At 46.7% G+C, this 22,853-nt stretch overlaps 1 protein-coding gene across 1 annotated transcript; it reads right to left on the bottom strand.

The window, feature by feature from the left end:
- Positions 1 to 230: 230 nt before the first annotated feature.
- MCM2 (minichromosome maintenance complex component 2) lies at positions 231 to 20,660 on the bottom strand. The gene is made up of 16 exons (XM_090285900.1): positions 20,574 to 20,660; positions 18,693 to 18,925; positions 15,338 to 15,513; positions 14,968 to 15,225; positions 13,989 to 14,208; positions 13,480 to 13,687; positions 11,325 to 11,459; positions 10,811 to 11,002; positions 5,948 to 6,041; positions 4,805 to 5,055; positions 4,564 to 4,690; positions 3,888 to 4,000; positions 2,903 to 3,148; positions 1,937 to 2,119; positions 1,529 to 1,684; positions 231 to 1,055 (listed from the first exon to the last, which is right to left on the bottom strand). Exons 1-16 carry the CDS (start codon positions 20,577 to 20,579, stop codon positions 945 to 947), a joined length of 2,709 nt encoding a protein of 902 aa, XP_090142026.1. The 5' UTR covers positions 20,580 to 20,660; the 3' UTR covers positions 231 to 944.
- Between the last annotated feature and the right edge of the window lie 2,193 nt (positions 20,661 to 22,853).

Raw genomic sequence — 22,853 nt, 5'->3', positions numbered from 1 at the left:
ATGTTCCATGCTTCCCATGGATTCCAGAGGGATCATACAGATAGCAACTGGCAACTGAATTCCCAAGGGAGATCCACAGCATTCTGGCTTTATTCACATCCATAAACAAAACAGCTCTTCTAGCCCCATCTACCTCTTTCACAACACCAAAGGAAGAAGATGAAAGGGCCTACGAGGGAAGTCCAGGAAAGCCTACATTATGATATTAAGACAGAATTGAGACCAACAGGTCTAATAATCAGATTTTAATTTTATTAAAAATTTAAACCACAGAAACAGAATGTACAGTGAGAAAATGGGGAAATGATTAGGTTAGGAGAAAAAAAGACTAACAGCCAGGGTGGGCAGTAGTCCCCATTAACATATCAACCACCCTGACCCTTCCTCCCAAAGGAAACCAAGCTGTATCATTAAGAGAGTAGAGGGGTTGTACTCTTTTTCTGCCCACACAATTTCTCCAATCACAGAAACCAAGATATACCTGCAGGACACAGTTCAGAAAAAACTACCAATACCTTGAACTTGCTCTTCAGTCATAGTGGCTGAAACAGTAAGGACACAGAATTCAAGCCGACAGCAATAGTTCTTATTAAAACCCTTATATCTCAGTCACTTAAGACAGTGGGTATCTTTAACACACCAGACTTGATCCAGGATGAAGTGGAAGCAGACCTCAAATGATGGGTTACTGAAGAGTTGAAAAAGAAAAACTGGCAAAGCATGCCTACCCAAGATGGTGAGAGAAGCAGAAAGGGAGAAATAAATAGCAACATTCCCAGCCATAGCCCAAGCATGGCAGACTTGGAGAAGCCAGATGGTTCAGCTGCCAGCCCTGGCCCCACCACACTGTGTTCCCAACAGTTTGGTTTTGTGTCCTTGAAGCACAAAGTAAAGTGAGCATTGGAATGACGTCTCAGCTAGAATGAGGAGACTGCTGTGGAGGTTCAGAACTGCTGGATGATCATCATCTGCTTCAGGTCACGGCTAAACTTGTTCATCCGGAAGAGCTCACTGTCATAAAAGGCAGAGAGGTTGTGGATGTTGATCTGACGGGCCTAAAAAGAGGAGAGGTCAAGCAAGCTGTGGGAATGAATTCTAGAATGCCCAAGTACACATAACCTCGGGTTTAGTTCATTTTCTAAGGCCCATTCACCGTAAGCTAGGCAGTGCTCCCATCTTCATCATAGAGAAGTCAACCAGGGCAGAGACTGGCTGTGTCAGGGTCCACAGGTGACACAGGCTTGCCATCTCAGCTCTGTCAACTGTCTGTGAACTCAGATGAGCTACTTAGTTGCCCTGTGCTGTCTTCCTCTATAAGATGGAGTGACAGTAACAGAACTTACTTCTTTTGGCTGCTGTCAAGATTATGAGTGCATGGAACATTGCTCAGTGCATTATAAACACTCAGTAAAGGCTCTCATTCAAGACCTGCACACTCAGTGACAGAACAAGAATTGTTTGGCCTCAAAGATGACTGATGGCTCCCCAGGTCACCAGCCCGGTCCTGCTCTGCCATCTGGGCCCATACCTTGTCCACCAAATCCTTCTCAGGCACTTCAATAGTGTCCTGCTGGGCCCCAAAGCGGTTGCGTTGATAAGCCACCTGCTCTGCCACTAACTGCTTCAGTATGAAGAGCAACAGCTCGTTGTTATCACGTCGGAATGAAAGATAGCGGGCGAAGGTCTGCGTAAGAGAAGAGCAAAAATCACCATCCCTCCCTACTAAGATACTCAAAAGACATTATAGGATGTGGTCATCCCACTCTTGCCATGCTCCCTTCACCACCAGCAAGAGGAGCCAGATCAGGGAGCTTCTGCTGCCAGGCAGCACAGCAAGGACCAACGTCCAGGCCAACATCTCAGGATGCCCATGCGCAGCCTCCTGTGCCAAGCTGACCCTTAACTCTAAAGGGGCTTTGCCTCAGCTCACTCCCACCTTCCGCATGCTGCGCATGACACTGAACTTCTGTGTGTCGATGAAGCTCTCCAGCATCACACGGATAGCCATGTTGACATCGTCTTCTATCACATAGTCCCGCAGGTGGATGCGCGCGTGGGCCTCTGCCATGCGGATCATAGACTCGATGTGCCGCACTGTGATGGGGATGCTGCCTGTCGCCTGGAGAGAACAGTATCAGATTTTCCTCAGGCAAGAGAGAAGGAAAATGAGTGGCAATGCGAGCAAACGAAACCCAGAGGGCACATCTAACCACCACCCTATGGCAGAAATGCTCAACAGAGCCACTAGGTGAGCCCACATTTTCTATTCCTTCTTGGAGCGTGGTAATGCCCAGTGGCTGCCTATGCTATGTACGGCCTGCCACTATCACACCTGCACATTCTGCTCCCACCAGTACACTTATATGCATCTGAGTCCATTATACTTGTGGCCAATTGTCCTTGCTACTGTCAAGTACCAAGTACTATAAAGTCCAATGCAGCATAAGTGAGAAACTGAGCTGTTGTTTCTATGAAAACTAAGTTGAATGTTCTAGAAGACTTGAAGTTAAAAAGCTTAAAAAAAAAAAAAAAAAAAGAAAAAGAAAAAGTTGCTCTCGTACTTAGGTGGGTGCAACTGTACCGATCTACAAAAACTCTGCATCCCAACTGCTTGCGAGCTGCCTGTATGTCCTCACCCCACCGTGGGAGAACCAGTACCAGTTCCATGTGAGATTCGTGCACAGTCCAACATGGAACTTTACCAGTGGCCACCGGAAGACCTTCCCTAGACCCACAGAGGCACACACACACACACATTTAAGTGCCATCTAAAACAAAGCACTTCTGGCGTAAACTATGTAAGTTTACTTTATAAGACCCTCCTGCTTTAGCAATTTTTAGATTAACTGGCTACAAGGATGAGAAAGCTACCGCCTGGCTCTCCAGCTCCCAGGGCCTGTACCATGGATTCTTTCCTCAGGTCGCTGTACATCTTGGCCACCTTGTCCTGGTCCATCTGATTGAGCTTCGGGTGGACCTTCTCCTTGGCATAGATGATATACTTCTTTAGGACCTCCTGAGGCAGGGGCTCCACGCCATACGTGTTGGGCATGGTGGGCTCTGGGGCACTGCCCAGCCTCTCCTCCTCCTTATTGCTAGGATGGTGCCTCACATGGCTGCCAACCACAAAGCGAGCCAGCATCTCATCCTAAGACAAGATGGAAAAGGGCAGGTCACAGGGGAAGTCTTGTGGCCTAGCTGGAAGTCAGCTGGCTGAAAGAAGTGCTAGCTTATGTTATTTCGGAAGAATATTCTCTCAGCCCTTATATCCCTTGCCTACTATGTATGTGCCAGGCAGCTCCGGGTCCATGGGTCCATTGGTAAATGTGGCTGAAGCGAGGGAGGGAAGGACACACGAGTGCAGAGAAGATCTGATAGGGACACCAGCCATAGCAAGGATGGTGGATCCTATCCTTTGAGAGTTACAGAAAAAGCTGCTAGCAGGTTCTTAGGAAGGAAAGGTATGACCTGACTTATGCTTTGAAAAGAGAGGCTGGCTTCTAACTGGTAGTCTAAATGTGCATGAGAGTAGAAACCAGGAGATTAACCACCACACTCCTCAGTACTTCAGTCAGAGCAAGAGGAGCTAGGACTCAGGTTATAGCAGAGAAGCAGCAAGAAGTCGGTGACCTCAGGCAGTAGGACCACCAGAACCTGGTGGCAGAGTGTGCACTGTGCTGACTGCATTGGGTGGGTGGCTAGGAAAAGGGGAGCCAATGAAGGACAGAGAAACCAAGGATGACTTCTGAACACAAAAACAAGAACGGAAAACTCACCATGGTCCATGAGGTAGCCCCTTTGCTCGTGCCTGGCACACCATAGGCCCCAAGCTGCACTAGAGGTCCCCAGAATTTACTGCATGCAACCTGGGACATGGGGTTGAGTACCTGGACTGGGTCCACTGTGTCCCTCACCACACACAGGATGTCAAAGCGGGAAATGATAGGCTCCGTGAGGTCCACGTTTTCTGAGAAGGTCAGTGAGGGGTCATAGCGGCCCCCTGTAACACAAAAGAACCTCTCTATCAGGGTTTATGCTCCCACAGATCCTTTCTTCTTGAACTACATAAAATTCTAACCCCAAGTTGCTTCAGTGACAGAAGGGGAAGAGAACTTGGGCAGAGGAACTAGAGATAGATTCAGTGCCTGTTGTCTGTGAGGCACTCCAGACAGAAAAGGACTGTCCCCGAGTAATGGCCTGAAATAACCTCGAGACAGAAAGCATACTTGTTCTCCTGGCAGGAACAGCCCAACATACAGGTGAGGGTGCTGGGTTGGGATCAACAACCAACTCCACCCCCAACAATAACTAGATTCTTCTCTTGGGTCTTCAGAGAATGGCCATGGGTGGTTCTGAGAAAAGGGCTCAATAAAAACCCAAGGGTGCCACCTCCCGCTCTGGCAGGACACAGAGGAAAGAATCATCTTCTGTCGCTTCATTCCTAATTCAGATCTGTGACTGGATGAAGGGTGCTGCACGTTCCCGATTCTCAAAGGCAGGGCCTCTTTGGGTCTTGTCCCCTTTGACAGGCCCGAGCCCTGCCAGCTATCATGCCTGGTATACCTATGGGGTTGGCAGCGGCAATGACGGTGCAGCGAGCCTGCAGGGAGGTAACGATGCCAGCCTTTGAGATGGAAATACTCTGCTGCTCCATGGCTTCATGGATGCTGGTTCTGTCCTGGTCATTCATCTGCAAGAGTCAAATACATGATTCTCCCCGATGTGCCACAGTAACACTTATCCCCCTTTGAGGGCTAAGCCAATACACTTTAAATCCCCAACACTTACAAGGTCCAGGACCCACCTTGTCAAATTCATCGATGAGACATACTCCTCGGTCAGCCAGAACCAGGGCTCCAGCTTCTAAGGTCCACTCCCGGCTGACGGGGTGCCGTTGGACATATGCCGTGAGGCCCACCGCTGAAGCTCCCTGGCCGGTGGTGAAGATGGCGCGGCTAGATACTTTCTCAACGTATTTGAGGAACTGAGACTTAGCTGTGCCAGGATCTCCACACAAGAGCACATTGATGTCACCGCGCACCCTGTGCTTGCCCCCTGGAGGAAGTAAGGATGGCGAGAGAAGGAAGGAGGATAAAAGGAAGGTGAGGGATATAGGGTTTAGCTCCAATTTCTCAGCCTATTATGAATGACAAAGGAATATGCTCTCCAGAAAGGTATGCAACACCCTAGGACCAGCAATCCTACTTCTGAGCAATAAACCCAGAAAAATGGGTGCACAAGGAGGTGTGTATAAATATATTCTTTATAAATGTAAAAAACTGAAAGTAATTTAAATGTTCTCCAACTAGAAGGGTAACCAAATACATTATGCTATATGGACCATGAACAGTTAACTTAAACTTGCTCTGTATGCACTAATGCCAAAAGATGTGTTACTTGAATGATAAAAAGTAACCAGGATATTTTATGCATAGTCACATATGCACAGGAACTGTAAACAGCAATGTGTAATTTATGAAATACTGTGTTTTCTAAGTATGCGTATAAATCTATGGACAGCCACACAAAGGTCTGGGGGTGCAAACAACACTAACCAGAGAGAGGGGTGACCTACAGGGAGGGGACTAAAATTAAAAAGGGTGGTCAACAGTGACTTTGGCTTTTCTGTGACTTCTAAATATTTAAGAAGAGGATATAACATAAACACAAATTCATGTATTATTTCTAAGTTAGAACAATTTTTTAAAAGATAAAATTTTTTTAAACGAGAAAGGCAAAGATGAATTTGCTCATGCCACAGGAAGGCAGTGGCAGAGCTAGGGACATGGTAACGCCCAAGATGCCAAGCCCGTGGGCTATGTTCTCCCTATGATGACTGAGCTGCACACGGTCTGGCCACCTCTTAACATGCTTTTTTAAAAAGAGTCCTTCCTTGTCTGACATGTACAACCCGGCTCCTATTAAATTCCCTGTAGAGGCTGCTCACCTGGGTTTTTGGGCTCCCCACCAAACAAAGCAAGTGCCAGTCCTCTCTTGATGTCTTCATGCCCATAGATGGAGGGAGCAATACTGGCAAAGATCTGTGGAAGAAAGGGAGAGAGGCATGGGAACAGTCTGGGCAGATACCCACCTGTTCTGATCTCAGGGGATGGGGAAGTCTCCATCCCCAGAGCACCCAATCCACAGCTGCTTAAATTCCACCAGGCCCTAGCACTAAGCCCTGCCCTCTGACTATAGGCCTTGCCATTAGCTGGCTCTCTCTGAGGCTCATAGAACTTTAAAAACTTAGACCTTTGGTCAGACCCCTTTACGTTATCCCTGTCTAGTAAGGACTACCCCAAGGTTGCAGACCAAGAGCAGAAAGGAGACAAAACCCACATTCTGACAACAGGAAGACTCCTTACAGGGCTCTGTAGCCTGCCTGAGCCTGTTTCTACAAATGGAAAAGAAGTAACACTACCCAATTCACAGATGTTTGTGAGCTCTAAGTGAGGTGTTTATACAAGTGTCTGGCTCCTGGGTAGGCTGTGATGGAGAAATACAATACAAAGCGAAGTCTGGCATGGGAAAAACCGAATTGTCCTTCGATGGATGGATGGATGAATGAACTAAGATGTGGTATACATAAACAATGGAATACTAGTCAGCCATGAGAAAGAAGGAAATACTGCAATTTGCGATAACACGGGTAGATCTTGAGACTATCACACTAAACAAAGTCAGAAAAAGCAAAGAATCATAGGATTTCACTCATATGTGGGGAATAAAACAGAAAGCAACAAATGAGCAAACAAAATGATCAAACAAATCTCAATGACACAGACAACAGTATGGTGGTTATCAGAGGGGAGAGGAACAGGGGGCCAATATATATGGTGACAGAAGGAGGTTACATTTTGGGTGATGAGTACACAATGCAATATACAGATGTGTACTATAGTTCTATACACTTGAAACATAAACACAGTGTCTGGGAGACACAGTCACCAGGAATTCAGGTCATTTCAACTGGCGAGCCAACGGAATATTCTCCACTTCTCTGTGTGCGTGAGAGAGGTGAGAGGTAGAAGACTTGCAAAATCTGCTGTTATGTTAAACACGAAACTAGAGATATCAGAGACATGTCTTGCAGACAGGAGTCAGCTTCCACCTCCACCTGCGGCACGGTTGTGCCTTCACTATTCTCTACCTTTCCACCCTCTGCAAAGCACTATATCCTCACAGGTCAGACTGAGTGACTTGGGAAGCACTAGGCCCGGGGGGAGGGGAGCTCTGTTGGAAAGTCAGCACTGAAGTGCTGAGGGAGAACCATCCGCAAAGCACTGGATCCAGCTGTCTTGCCTCTGCTGCTGGCCAAGTAGAAGAGTTTCTCTCTCAGGCTTCCCTGGAAGCATGAAGATGGGGGAAACCGAATTCTGAGCATTGGAGCTGGGGTTAAGGGTTAGCAGTCTCTCCAGCACAGCCGGGACAGTGTGACTGGCAGATCCTTCTGGAAACAGGACCTACTGTGGTACTGTGTCAGAAATGTTTCCTGCCATTATTTTATGTAATAAGTTAGGAGTGGAGGTCTATTTCCACAACATTATACCTTTCCTGGTTCTTTCTCTGCTCTTAAAATTTACTGTAAAACCTAGTCCAAGCAGAGGCTGTTAGTACTGTTAACATTAGTGGCTCACAGTGATCCAGGCCTAGTGCATCTAGAGGCTAACGTTTCTAAATACTGTTTCCCACTGAAAGGAAAGAATACGTTCCATGGGGCTATTTGGAGAAATAGCTGATTTCCAGGTCTGGAACAGGAAATAGGCAAGAGGAGCCTGCAAAAACCACAGCGCCAAAAACTCAATGACATTAAACCCTACTTCATAATGATACACAGTGTCATCTCACAAAGTAAACGATTCATCATTTCAAACCAATTCATTATTTTGAAAACTGGTAAATAAATGGAAATCAAGCATCCTGCTTTTCCTATAGGAGTTGCACCTAGGGGTAGTCAATATAGTTAAGAAGAGCAGTTTCTCTATGTAGAATTATTCCAGCAAATAAATGAAGAAAGATTTCAAATTAGAGCCTGTCATTCTGCACCCCTCCTGAACGGACAGGTTTAGCCAAGGACCAGTGGCTGCTAACATCACAGCCGTATGTGCTGTGCCTCTGCAGGAGTCCTGCTATGGCCCCGCCCAAAAAGGAAAAACTTCCAGCACAAGTCTAATGAAGCCTCTGCATCTGACTGCCAATTTACAGAAAACAACAAGCATATGCTCAACAAAGACACAAATCAGCAACATCTAAACAATGGAAAATGAGACAGGACAAATGTCCCAGTGTCTTCTGTTTTTTAATAATTACAAGAGAAGAGATGAAAAGGAGATAAAAATGTAATCCCAATGTGTGGACTTGACTGGGATACTAACTCCAGGAAACTATTAAAAAACAAACAGTAAGATAATTAGGAAAATGTAAACACCAACTAAGTAATTGATAGAAAGGAATTGCTAATTATTTTTTTAAAGTGCAATGGCAGTATTGTGATTAGGTTTTAGTAAAAAGTCTTTTAGAGATACATACTAACATAGTTACAGATATAATGCTGGCATTTGCTTGGAAATAGTTGAGGGGGAGTGGGTTCAAGTACAGAGGAAACAAGCCTGGACAGACTGAGACAACTGGTGAAGTTGAGTGAGCAATGTATAGGGGTTCACTATACCACTTCACATAAACATGAAAATTTTTGTAATAAAGTTTAAAAATATGGGTCAGGACTTGTGCTAGGGTGTCACAGAGAACTCACAACAACCAAATACTCACACATGCACCCTCCTAAGAGTACAGTCACTGGGAGACTCTGAAGCTAGACTGTCTGGGTAGAAATCCTGGCTCTGCCACTATTAGCTATGTGATGTGGGCAACTTATTTAACCCTCGCGCCTCATTTTATTCATCAATAAAATGGACACAGGTGACGCCTAGATTACAGGATCATTGCTACTACCTAAAAATTACCTAGACAGATGCTCAGTGCCCAATACATCTTACAATTTGTTTATTAAGCCCTAATCTGCATTGGGAATATTGGGAGACGGTCTGCCCCAGATCTCCTATCCTCCTACACATTGTGTGGGTGTGCTGAAACTGTCAGACCCTTAACTCTTTACCCAGATCACTTCTTAGAGCTGTTTTCGTAGTGGGCACCCTTGCAGGGTGAACTCATGTCTCCCTCTAGGATCACAAGCAGCAGCCTGAGTCCTGTTTGCTGTGTATGGCAGGTTCCCAGGTTGTTACCCTCCTGCAAAGCACCCATGTGTATAGGTGGGCCCCCCCCTGTAGAGGAGAGCAAGGGGCAACCGTGTTAATATTTACACTGTTTAATGTGCCCTGTGGCTGATCCAGTTACTCTTAGAAGGTATCAGGCCAACTTAATGGCTGGTAAGAAGGGTAAATTCAAACCCAGACCTTCCAGGAAATAACACAGTACTTCCCATAAATTATTTCACTTAATAAAAGCTCATGCTTTTACTTTTCTGTGTGCACTACCCATCACCCCTCAGAATGCCTACTGACCCACTTGTATGGCAGCTGTGAGCTGGAAACAATGTGCAGGAAAGTCTCAGGTACTAGGCCCCAGGCTATATTTTTCCTCCCACTGGTCCTTTCTGTTATTTGCACACACTACCCTGGCACTGCCATCCAGTTTTTGTACAAATGATTTAACTTATTTAAACAACTGTAATAGTAACAGCTAGCTGTTGAGCACTCCACACACGCCACTGTGTTCATCTGTTTAACCTTTTGTAACAACTCTGTGAGGTGATACTATTATCTCGTTCTTAGATAGGGACCGTTCATCTGATCATACTAAAGATTATGCCAAAATTCAAATCCTGATGAAAATATGAGCTCCATTAGGGCAAGGAGCTTGTCTGACATCCCATCAAAATCCTAGAATGTGGCCCTAAAAGGTTTTCCAAGACTGAGTATGTTGGCAGAATTGAAGTTCTTGTCCTCCCAAGGCTGGAGGAACATCTGTGATTCCTGTGAGAGTCCCAGATCTTGGCAGACTTAGAAAGGCTGACTAGACAAAGGTGAATCCATCAGACATGGCCCTGCCCACTGGGATTTTACAATGGAAAGGATCCCATTCATTAAAGAAGCCACTAGAACTTGAACTGATTCACCTAAACTAAGGACCTGGCTCTTTAGGAGCAGAAGAACAGAGGCCAAAGAGACAGCCAAACTGTTCTGCATTAAAAACTGAATAGGAAGTAGAGAGATGAAGCAGAGAAAAAAAGGAAGCAAAAAAAAAATTAAGAGAACGGTGAGCTTAGAACAGTTATATCCTTGGCAGATGGTGGCGTCTGAGCAGGTAAAATGGCAGACAACTTGTATGAACAGAAATTTAACATTCTATTTGTTATTTATGTGTCTGCAATGTCAACCCCCTTCTTCCCAACCTTCAGTAAAAATGTCTACATAAAAAATAAACAAACAAAAAACCCCCAAACCATATTGCGGTAGTGCTCTTCCTGGAGAAGACTGTGGGTAGGAGCCTGACACCAGGGTACACCCACATGAGATGATGAATCCTTGCAACCATGTCCTAACTGGATGGGGACACAAGCTCAGACCAATACCTGATGCAAACACTGAGTGTGATGAACCCCATCAAAGCAAGTTTACTGAGCTGCCACTGGGAGTGAAATAAAAGAAAACCTCAGTTTCCAATACCCAGGAATTAAGACTGAGGCTTCAGGGCAGGCTGTAGTGGTAGCCAAGCCTTGGGCACCCACAATACCCCCAGTAAGCCCCTGCGTTCCTCGTAGAGCACTGTAGCCCCAAGGACTTCCACTTGCCTTCTCCCCGATCTGCTGGTCCTTGGAGAGGCTAGTGATCATCTTCACATCTTCGTCAGTCAGTTCCCCCACAGCAACCTTGTTGTCCTTCTTAGCCACATGGTTTGCTAAGATGACTGTGGCAAAGACAGGGAAGCCATTGGTAGTGTTGAGGGAACCATCGTAGTTATTGTGGTAGATACCAGTCAGTTCCTATGGGAGAGGGGATATACTTGATCAGGAGGGGACAGCCCCAGGGTCAAAGTGAGAGCTGGGCCTACCTCGACTCCACACCTGGCTTTATCCAGTCGCTTCTCTTCCACATTCTCCATGCTACAGACACCAAGATGAGAAACTCAACAAAACCAAAGCACAACTAGTCCTCAACTTTGTGTTCCAGATGCACATCCAGTACAAGGGTCACTCAAGAACTCAGCCCATTCCCCAACTGCCATCGACCCCTCCTTGGCCCACCACAAACACACAAATCTTCTTAGCAACTCAGTTCCCTCCCAGCCTGCTCCCGGCCATGTACTATCTCGTCTCCTGGCTTGCAGCTGTCCACCAGATCTGCGAGGAGAATAGCATCTTTGGAGCGGGGCAGCCGGCCAGCTGCCACTTTGCCGGGACTTTCCTGAATGCGGATGCGCTGGTAGTTCTGATAGATGGTCTAGAGGAACAAAAAAAAAAAAAAAAAAGTCACGGGACCTGTCCCTGTGAGGAAGACTTCGTACTTCTCCAAGCACTGAATTATGTTACCTGACCTTGACTGTGGCTCCATGAGGAAGAGTCAGGAGTGTTGTTACCCCCAGCTAGACTAGGAGAACCAAAGACAGCAGGGAGTGATCCCACTGTGACCAATACATCAATGGAAGGTTCCTGTTCCTGACACCACTCCTCAGATGCCTCCTGACTGCTGGACAGTCCACCACCTGTTACATGACACAGAGTCGAACCCTTATGTATATGAAGCTAGGCTACCTAGCTTCTGAAGATCCTGGCTCTGTGGTTTACTCTGTGTGATCTTGGGCAATTGACTGCTTCTCTGTGCCTTCTCGGCAGAATGGGGATCCTAATACAGTATTCCCTCACTTATTGCAGGTATTATGTTCTAGACACCCCCCCACCCCCGGACAGGTGAAAATCCGCGAAGTAGGAACCTTACATTTATTTTAGTATTTATATATATTTTAAGGCTTTATAAACCCTTCCTCTCACACACTTATAAACCATTTCCAGTCCCTTATTAACCTTTTCCACTTTTATAAACACTAATATTCTTAAAACATATTCTACACTCTTAAACCTATGTAACTTTTAACAACATACATATACAGTACCACAAAATCCCGCGATATAGCAGAAAATCCGTGATAAGTAATTAAATATAATACTTTAAAAAACCCCGCGATATAATGAGGCCATGATAAATGAATCGTGATATAGAGAGGGACTACTGCATTGCCAAATGCAACCTCCCAGTGAGGATTAAATCAAGTCATGCATACAAAGCACTTAAACCAATGCCCAAGTAACAAATTGCATTAGTGTGGGCGATGATTATCAAGTATGTGTCAGCATTGTGCCATGCAATTTTATGTCCCATATTGCACTTACTGTCTAGAAAAGAGATCACATAATAGAGCAGTTTGCTCTGGGTCAAAATGACTGACTTTTAATCCTTTGAGTCACTTGTTGTCTGCATGACCCCAGCCAATTTCCTTATTGGCAAAACAGGGCAACAGTACCTGCCTTATAGGGTATAATGAAGACTACATATGTTTCACTGGGCACCCGAAAGGTCCTCTAGAAATGTCAGGTATAATTATCAATCCTCTAGTAGTTACTGTCTCAAATTCCCTAGAAGTGAAGCTCAATCTGTGCTCCTGTGCAAGAGATTTTTGTGAAGGTGGAATCTGTGAAGGAGGAAAGCTAGACAGGGCAGGGAAGCCTCAGTAGCGGCATGGGCTCAGGTGGAGTCCCAGCTGGCAGATGTCTCTCACCAGGCAAGGTACACATGCACTTTTAAACAGGCCAGTTTTTGGCTGTGGGCTGCCACAAACACAGCTTCCCAGGCACTTCCTAGCAAGGCGGCTCTGGAAAGGGTGCTTCTCAGAAGAGTAAAAACAGTAGAGGTCAGCAGTCGGCACTGAGGGCCACAAGGCACAAAGGAGGTCTGCACATTCACTGTAGGTACTGTGACTTTATAGATGAAGCTGTTCAGGGACAAAGGCCTATGTAACGTGCCTGGGGCCCTAAGACCCGGAGGCTTTCAGCAGCATCTCTTGAATATGACACAGTAGTGTCTAAGGCTGTTACAATCCAGAGGTCCCCAGCCAAAGACCCAGAGGCAGGGACCAGAAATATCAAGAGGAAGTCTTGATGGAACTACAGGGGCCCCCTGTGAGTGATGGACTCAGTTTAGCCACATCTTCCCATTTTTCAAGAGAATCCATAAACATTTATGTTTTAAACAAAAATCATCCACTTTTTAAATACTGGCTTAAAATTTTGAAAATACCACGTAGGCAAAACTAAACAAGCTGGCCAGACAAATGTGGTTTGCCCTATGGTGTGGCCAATACACAATGCCCTCTTCCTTCCCTCTGCCTACAAGGCCAGGCAGGCCCTGTGTACAAAGGACTACTGAGAATGGGACAGCCAGCAGCCAGTGCTGTGTGCTTGCTCACCTCTTCCATGTTGACTTCAAAGGGGCCAGCTGACTGGCACTCAGGACAGGAGCCGGGCTTCACTTCTTGGTTCTGGGACTGAGAGAAAGGCCCCAGCACAAAGCTACATTTGTTGCAGTTGTACTTGACCATGCTGAGTTGGGGTAGAACACCTGTGCAGCTGGTCACCACCCCACTTGTACGGATCAGCTGGTTAAGGTGTAGCTGCCTGTGGAGATGAGAGGGTATATCAGAGGCCCGGAGCCCTGATGCCTGACACATGCATGCCCTCCGGAGGTGAGGACTATATGTGAAGGAGTTCCAACATGAGATCCCCAAAATGTGGGGCCTGGCGCTACCAGGTCAGATCCACCACACCACACCCTGTGCAAGCCAAAACTCATGGCTGAGGACTCTCCTTGGTTGCAGCCACCCGCCTGCACCATGCCCTGTCAAAGTTCTCTCAAACGACGCCCGAGCCAGAAGGTGCCAAGGATTGGACTCTCAACCCCCACCCTGCCTCAGCTCACCTCAGCGAGCGCAGCTCCTCCACCAGAGGCAAGTGGGAGATGCGCACGTGGATGCGGCTGGTGATGCGGTCATACTTCGGATACATGGCCAGCACGACTTCTAGAGCAGCCTCATCGAAGATCTGTAGCATCTCTGCTGGCGCCTCTGGCAGGAAGTATGCCAGGACGTGCTCCTTGGCCGCCAGGTCCTCATAGTTCACCACCAGGCTCTCGCGGTTCTCTAGAGGTGGGAACAAAACAGCATCAAGCCAGAGGAGGCGATTTCCATGTCACTGTACAAGGAGAGAGCCTGTCCCACCCAAGTCCTTGACTTGAAGCTGTAAAGTCCAGCTCTCACTTCTAAGTCTACCTTGCCTTAGCTATGTGACTTACATTAAATGACACATCCTGAGCCTTCTACTTCCCAATCTGTAAAATGAGGATGTCACACAGATTACGAAGTCACTGGGGGGATTAAGTAAAATACACATAAAGTGCCTAATACAGCAGGGCTGCAACCTGAAATGCCTGTAAGGGCCAGGAATAAATTGTGTCAAAGTGGAGGGAACAGCAGGAAACCAAGAATCGCATGCCTCCTTTTAAAACAATTTCTGTCACAAAAAAAGTATATCGATACTTTCTGATTAAAGTAGTAATCCAGATTTTTACATAAAACCTGCCAAATTTTAAACATGTTAAATAAAATACAGTTCTGTGGGACAACTGTAACAGAACAATTAAAAAAACAAAACACTTCTGTGGTACAGATGTGCTCTCCAGACAGTTGGCTGGAGTGTCCTAGCGCAGACTCATAATACTTTCTGTATTTGTCTGAAAGATGGACATTGTGGGCACCAGGTCTTAGCTCTTGTCCAGCAAAATGTTCCCAGCACTCATGTCTCTATTTAATGTGCTGTTACAGGGCTAAAGTGATAACTTTCTACAGAAGAGTTTTGCAAGGTGGAATGTGGTGAGCAGAAGCCGAGTACAGAGGCCAAACCTTTGCACATATCACTTATTCGCTCCTTGAAGACATTGTGGCCATGGCCGTCCACATGGGTGCGCAGGAAGTTCTTGAAGCGGTGGTGGATCTCCAGTTGGGGGCCTGCCATGCTCACCCACTCACGCACAGAGTGGCCCTTAAGGTCCTCCAGATTCTCAATGCTCTCAATCATCTCCTCATCCTCCTCGCCATCCTCTGTGGCCCGTTCCACCTGGCGGCGCTTCCGAACAGGGTGATCCTCATCCTCATCGCTGTCTGGGGATAAAAGGGCCATCCTGGAGAAAAGTCTTTCCCAGCACTCCTTCCAGCCCCTGGAGGCTCTGGAAGCAAGACTAGTCCCGTCGAGGTTGCAGACATCTCAACTTACCATACAAGAGCCCACGTCGCATGCGACCCAGGCCCCGGCCAGCCTCACGATCGCGCAGTCGCATGGCCCGCTCTGCCGCCTCCCTCTGACTGGCTGTCAGCTCCTCTACATCCTCGTCATCCAACGCCAGTCCGTCAGCCTCATAGGTGTCTATTTCCGGGATGGCACGGTAGTCCCTGAGAGACCCCCAAATGGACCCTGTTAATTTCGAAAACAACACAACCAAAATGCTGCCCATGAACCAAGCCTGCTCCAGAAAGCCTGAGACCTGGACTGGGTAGGGCCGACGAGTCTACAGGCTAGAAACACAGAAGGCTCAAAAGAATCTTCCAGGAAGACTGATGCTTACTACAACGTGGATGAACCTCAAGGACATTATGCTCAGTGAAATAAGCCAGGTACAAAAAGACAAATAATGTATGAATTCAGTCTGGTAAGACGAGAAAATTCTGGAAATGGTGATAATGGTCATACAACAATGTGAGTGTACTTAATGTCACTGGATAACACTTAAAGCTGCTCAAGATGAGAAATTTTACATTATGTGTATTTTTCCACAATAAAAAGGGGGAGGGTCTCCCCAGACAGCTTTAAGCACCCAATAAGGAGGAATTGGAGAACCACAAAACCTACACATAGAAAGGCCTTTCAGAGAGCCAATCCAAGCTTCCCCACAGAGAAGGAATTCTCCCTCTCAGACAATGTTGCCTCAAACTCCTTCAAGTCTTGGGGAAGGGCTTTTATTCACACCAGCCAAACCAGCCTCTCTGATATGCCTTCCCAATGGCTCAAGCCTCTTAGCTTCTCTAAGACAATCAAGTACTCCTTTTCCACAATGTCATCTATCAGCTATTTGAAAGGGAATGTCTTAATAAGGAATCCCCAGAAAGCAAGCCCTACTCTCCTCCCTGAAATTCTGCTAAGTACAATAGGTATCATTGCTCCACCCAGAAGATGAGGAAACTGAGCATTAGAGAATGATATGACTTGCCAATGGGTATCAAAACAAAGTCCAACCACAAAATGCAAAGTTTACTCCTTGATTCTATACTGCCTTCCCAAGATAATCCTCTTGAATTCTCCCTTTTTTCAGGTAAGTGGTAATTAGGGAAACCGCTACTATTTGGAGTTTTCTTATTGGTTTTTCCTCTGTCAAACTACATTTCAGAACAAGTAATCCTATACTGCTAATGCCAAAAACAGAAGCCAGAGACAAGTAAATTTCTAAGCTCATCTGTTTCTGATTTCCTAAATTCTCAGGGAAAAGGTACCTGATGCTTCAAGAATTTTAAATCACATAAAATGTTCTCAGCAAAATTCTAATTACTTCATTAAAAAATCTATAGATTGGACTTGATCGAAATTAAAAACTTCTGTGCTTCAAAATACATCTTAAAAAAACAAAAAATGATAAGCCACGGATTGAGAAAATATTTGCAAATCACTTATCTGATAAAAGACGTGTGTCCAGAATAAAAATTCTTAAAACTCAAAAGAAGTAAAGGCTCTGAAGACATACAAACGTCCAATAAGCCCATGAAAAGATGATCCACATCACTAAGCATCAGAGAAATGTAAATCAAAATCCCAATGAGACACTATCTCGCACACATTAGGATGGCTATTATCAAAAATCAGAAAATAACAGGTATTGGCAAGAATGTGGAGAAATGAGAACACTCATACACCATGTATGGGAATGTAAAATGCTGCAGCTGCTTTGGAAAACAGCCTGGTAGCTCCTCAAAAGATTAACTATAGTTACCATATGACCCAGTAATTCCATCCTTCGGTATTTGCTGAGAATTGAAAACACATGTTCACACAAAAACTTCACACCAGCATTACTCATAAGCAACAAAAAGTGCAAAGAACCCAAAGGTCCATCAAATAATCATGAATTTAAAAATGTGGTCTGTCCGTACAATGGAATATTATTCAGTCACAAAAAGGAATGAAGTACTGACACACTACACAGGATGGACCTTGAAAACAACACAAGTAAAAGAAGCCTGTCACAAATGCCAGTCATGTATTATTTCATTTGTGTGAAATGGCCAGAATCTGCAAACCTAGAAATGGATTATTGGCTACCTAGGGGTGGGGGTGGGAACCAGGATTAATTGTAAGCAGGCACAAGGGGTCTTACTGAGATAAACATTCCCAAAAAGGAAATGCTCTAAAACTGGGCTGTGCTAATGGTTGACAGACTCAGGAAATTGACTAACTGACTAAAAAAACACTAAATTGTATTCTTACAGAGGTAAATTTTAGAATATATAAATTTTAGCTCAGGAAATGTGCATGTTAAAAAGTCACAACAACAAAGTCTAACTGGGCCCAGGTGGCTCTCAGATACCTCTATCCAGAGGCCCCTGCAAAGGGCCTCTCCTTGTGTTTTCTGAAGGGAAAGAGAGGTGGAAACAGAGAGTAGAGGATGACAGTAGGGATGTACTACCTGAACAACTTCACAGCACACAAGGAACTGCCCAGGACTGATCTCTCCCTAGACCCCTCATTCCTTCCACAGGATAGAATGCACTGCACACCCAGTCTGACTGGCAAGGATTACAGCGCTTAAAGCAAAGATCCCAATGGTCTAGAGTACACTTGACAGTCCCTGGGATGGCTCACAAAGGGCACTCCCTGTGGACTGTGGGATAGCCTGTACAGTCCTCAGACATACCAATCTTGGAACCCTGAGTTCCAAGAAACGGCCTCCAAAAGGAGTCTCTTCATGAGGTTTCTGGGCATTCACATAATTCTACTACTAGTGCATTTACCAAATCCCAGTTGTAAATACGGTGTCAGCAGAAATTCAATCTTGCTTCCTTGCAAAGCTTACTCCACTATTTTAACATTAAGCCTCAATAACCTTTGATATATGTTTACTAATAAGTGTGAAAGTAACTAACACAGTGCCTGGTACAGATTAAGCACAATAAATGTTTGCTGAATTTAATCTAAATCTTGGTTAATCAGCAACCCCGCCACCCCTCAGCAACACACTGTTTCTTTGAAGTCTCAGAAAAACACTCAGTTGCCTGCTTCCTGTCCTTCCCAGTTGACATCTCTGACATGGTCTACCAAGTTACAGATCCCTTGTAGCCCCTGGGCACACATCTCATGGAGCTGGGGCTCACCCTGGCCTTAGGGTGGTCTTGGATACAGCAAGTTACATGGACCTACACCGTGGCCCCGGGAACCTGTCTCCCCCCAGACCCAGAACCAAGACGCTATCGAAGGCCAGATACTCTGATTTGTCTGTTTTCCTACCACCCAAAGCAAGGTTGCTGACACACACTGGGTTCTCTACAAAACTATTTGTTGATTGCAGGGCCTTGAATCAAAGTACCTCTCCATGCCATCTCCAATAAGATCCTCTCCATCCTCTTCCTCCTCCTCCAGGGGCCCCTCTGTGCCTAGTAGCCCCTCAGACTCATCCTCAAAGGGGGGAAGGTCACGGCCAGGGCTGGAGGTTAGGGCATCTGCCCGCCGGGAGCTTCGTCCAGGGCTGGAGGTAAGAGGATTATTGTTTTGCCGATGGTGGGCAGGGCTGGAGGCTGTGGTGAAGGACTCAGATGATTCCTGCAAGGAAAGACCAAGAAGGTGAGGGCTGATTTAGTTTTCTATAAGGTGGCCCTCCCCACCAGTTATGCTGTCCTCCACCACACCAAACCCCTTCCAGCCTTAAGACTTTGCACTTGTTTCCTCTACAAGGAATGTTCTCCTCTGAGCTGAGCCAATGGCTTAACACATAGGAACCAGCTCAAATACCAGTTCCTCAAACATCTGGTCACTCACCATACCCTGTGTTTTCTCCATGACAAGTCACTGAGGATACCTCATTTGTTCATATACCTGTGCATTGTCTATTCCCCCTCGTAAGCAGGCATTCCTACCCCTTTGAGCACCCACATTTGCCAGGCACTATGATACAAGAGCAACCAAGATATAAGCAGTCTTGATGCTTACAGATTGGTGGAAGGGTCAGACAGTAAACAAGACAAAGAGACAAATAATATTACAATAACAAATACACAAAGATGTGTATTTACACCTAGAGCCAGGCATAGAGAGGGGGCCCAGCCAGCATGTGAGTAGTGAATAAATCATAGTGGTAGTTCTTAGACATAAGAATTGGGTCCTGGGAATCCAGGTCTGGTTTTAGCAAGCCTCCACAGTAACTACTGGTGTCAAGAACTGCCTAACCCCCAATAAATCTGCTATCCCTGGCGCCAGTGACTGCCTATGTCCTTCATAGTTATCCTTATCTGCAGGCAGGAATTTAGGAACTTCTCTGTTCTCAGAATCAACTCCCGCTCCCCTCCTCCATCTGAGCCATCTGCAGAAAGCCCCTTCAACTCCGCTTGCCCCTAGCTGCCCTAGACTTAGGTGACTATGAGGAGATGGCAACTGTCCAGCCGCCAACCTACTGGCTGTACAAAGGGGCAACTTAGCCTGTCCTGTACTGCTTACACATTCCAAGTCTCAGGACTCCTTAAAAAACTCACCCGACCCTGACCCTATCTGCTAGTTGATAGAGGGTTCCCACGCCATGCCCCGACCCCCGTAACTGTCTGGGAGTTTCCCGTGATAGTGGGGCACATCAACCCGATCTCCGTTTGGCCTTGCTCAGCCCTAGACTCACAGCTGCGAGATAACGACTGAATTCAATAGTTTCTTTTTCCTTCCCCCTATAAAACAGCCCCTCCTTCCCTAGGACCCCGGAGTCGGGCCGTTCGCTGGAGGGCTTCCTCCCCGCTTGCTTAGTCCCTCAAATAAACGTCTTTTCTTCCGCTTGCTGCGTCCTCATGGTTCTCTGAGCGACATCGTCCTTACACTAGGGTCTGCCCCAACCCCAGCCAGCTGTGTGGCATCCTCAATAAACCATTATGTTCAGCATTTGCCTGTTCGCCTTCTCTATCTCCGCCAAGCCCCCGAAACCTCACAGTAATGAGGGCTGAGATAGGCTTTGGGAAGCCAACGCCCCCAGGCTGGAGAGAGAGAGGTAGCATCACCAGAATAGCCTGCTGGCTTTGCAGACCCCGAGAGAAATCAGCTCCAAACCAGAGCCCAGGGGCCCAACCTCATCCAAAGGACCGATTCCGGACGGGCGGGAGCAGGGCATGAGCCCAGCGAGGGTAAGGACTAGAAGCGAGCAACGGCATCCCCCTACGCCGAGAGCTGCCCCAGCCGCTGTTTGCAGAAACGCGCCCCGCATCCCTGTACTCACCGCCATCTTACCGCCGCGTTCCTCTCCACTACTCCAGCGGACAACCAGTTTTCGCGCGAAAAGTGGCTCACGTGACGCTCCAGCCCGCGAAGCGCTAGAAGAAACGCGGCGACATGACGTCAGAGCCTACTTGCGTCCCCCGCCGCAGTGGCGGGCCAAAGGAGAGGTCACGCCCACGACGTCCTGAGGCTCCGCCCACGACGTCCGGAGTGTCAACCATCGGCTGAGGGTTTCGTGGCCAGGTCCTCTGCACTGACGTCGCGACCAACAGTTTGGGAGCCGAAGTTTTGGGTGCGGGCAATGAGGACTAGCCCCAAATGCTGGCTGCGTGACCAAGCCATGTTATAGACGAGGCAACTGAAGTTCAGAGCCTTGTTTTCTAGGTCCTGCTGTTTTATGAGTGGACAATCAATTTCAGCTTCTCCAAAAGCTCTCAGGCTGAATACTTTTAAGCACTGAACCTTTCCGGGACTGTAGGAAGCCACTTCTGATGTTACAATAGGAGTTATCCTCACCGAGGGGAGTTAAAAATAGAGGGATGTTTCAGGTTAAAGAACGACTTTTGTAAAGACGTAGCGAACATGGATGGCACGGTGAGTATCTGCAAGCGTTGCGTAGTTCAGGTTACATAGTTTGTGATGTCCAGGAAGCGACGAGACTTGAGGTTGGAGAGTCCTGATCACGTTAAAAGATCTCCAAGTCTTTCTAGGGAATTGGAGCTTTACCCCGAGGGCTATGGAGAACCACGGAAGTTTTGAGCAGGTGAGACGAGAGCCAGAGTGGGTTTTAGGAGAATCCCTCAGGCTACCCCTGGGTGGCGGTGGATTGAACCAGATTGGAGGCGTTTGCTGTGGTTTTCCTCCAGTTACAGGAAGCTCAGGATAAGGCATGTCCCTTGGTGAGCAGAACATGGGTGGATCTCAGCCCTTGTGGTACTTTTGTGCAGTGAACAAACATCTCTGGATATGGGGTGGGAGAGATGATGAGGACTGAAAATATTCAAGGGATATTTAGGATATGGAGTTTGTCACCCTTGGCGATTGAAGACAGCGGTCTTGGATGACACCAGGATTCTGGTTAGGAGGCTAGGCAGATGATGACACCACCTCTGAGCTGCAGAATGCAGGAGGAAGACAAGTTTTAAGTTTTGGGGCATGAGGTTTTTTTCTGGCTGTGTTAAGTATGAGTCCTGAGTGGATATCTCCAGGAGGCCATTTGATAATTCATTCATGTCTGGGACTCAAGAGGGAGTTTGGCTACAGCCGTAAATAGTCTCTAGAGTGGTTAGATAACCAAATTGTGAGTGCAGTGAAGAGAGAAGAAGGCCCAGGCCTGGGACCCAGGAAACCCTAACAGTTAAGAGGCACCAACAAAGGATCATGGGCAGGAGTTGGGATATGGGGAGGCGCTGAGGGAGATGCCAGAGAAGAGATGGTGGATGGGATTGTATCATTTATCTATTTAAATGTAACAAATTACCTGGGAATCTAGCAGCTTAAAACAATTATTGCATATTTCAATCAATGGCTGTGGTCTGGATGTGAATTCAGCTTGGCTGGTGCCTCTGCCTCGAGGTCTCTCACAGGCTACACTCATGCTGGTCATAGCCCTGGTCTAATCTGAAGGCTCAGCTTAAGGAGGTTCTACTTGCAAACTTCCTCATGTGGCAGTTTAAGTTTCTCCTTGACTGTTTTATGAGGACTCAGTTTCACACTGGCTCTTGGGTCGGGGGGCCTACTCAGTTCCTTGCCATGTGGACCTCCCCATAGCGCACCTCACAACACGGCAGCTGGCTTTGCTCAAAGCAAGTGAACAAGAGGGAGAGAGAGGCTATACAATACAGAAGCCATGTGCCAGAAAAGACATCCCATCACTTTTTCCATATCCTGTTAGAAGTCAGTTAGGTTTAGCTCATTGTCAAGGAGATGGGATCATTGGGGGCCATCTCAGAGGTTGCCAACCAGGGGAGTCAAGATGGTAGATGGGGATAGTAGGTGGCAAGCTGCCAAGAGGTTAACTTTGGTAAGGACCAGGAGCCACTGGTAACCCTGGCAAGAGCGGTTCTATGCCAGGTCAGTGTCAGACACCAAATTGGAATGTGTTGAGGAGTAGGGAAATGAGAAGGGTGAATTTGAACAATTCTTTGAAGAGAGAAATGCCTTAGGGATCTTAACCCAGTGACATGGAAACTAATATGGGCCCATTGGATACTATGGTCAACAATTAGATCCAGTGGCCAAAGGTCTCTCTCCATGTATGAGAGCCATTGTGGCCACTGCC

Source organism: Furipterus horrens, unplaced genomic scaffold, assembly GCF_987537825.1.
Source record: "Furipterus horrens unplaced genomic scaffold, mFurHor1.1.pri manual_scaffold_8, whole genome shotgun sequence".
In the NCBI taxonomy this organism is placed as follows: domain Eukaryota; kingdom Metazoa; phylum Chordata; class Mammalia; order Chiroptera; family Furipteridae; genus Furipterus; species Furipterus horrens.
This window is presented reverse-complemented; position numbering and strand designations above follow the sequence as displayed.

What these genes read in the sequence shown, in the direction of transcription:
- MCM2 (XM_090285900.1), bottom strand. An exon ending in ACCAGCAGATCGGGGAGAAG is followed by an intron (nt 6,042 to 10,810) that starts GCAAGTGGAAGT and finishes TTTCTTCCACAG; the next exon opens with ATCTTTGCCAGTATTGCTCC. An exon ending in ACACAGTGGACCCAGTCCAG is followed by an intron (nt 3,149 to 3,887) that starts GTACTCAACCCC and finishes ATCTTGTCTTAG; the next exon opens with GATGAGATGCTGGCTCGCTT.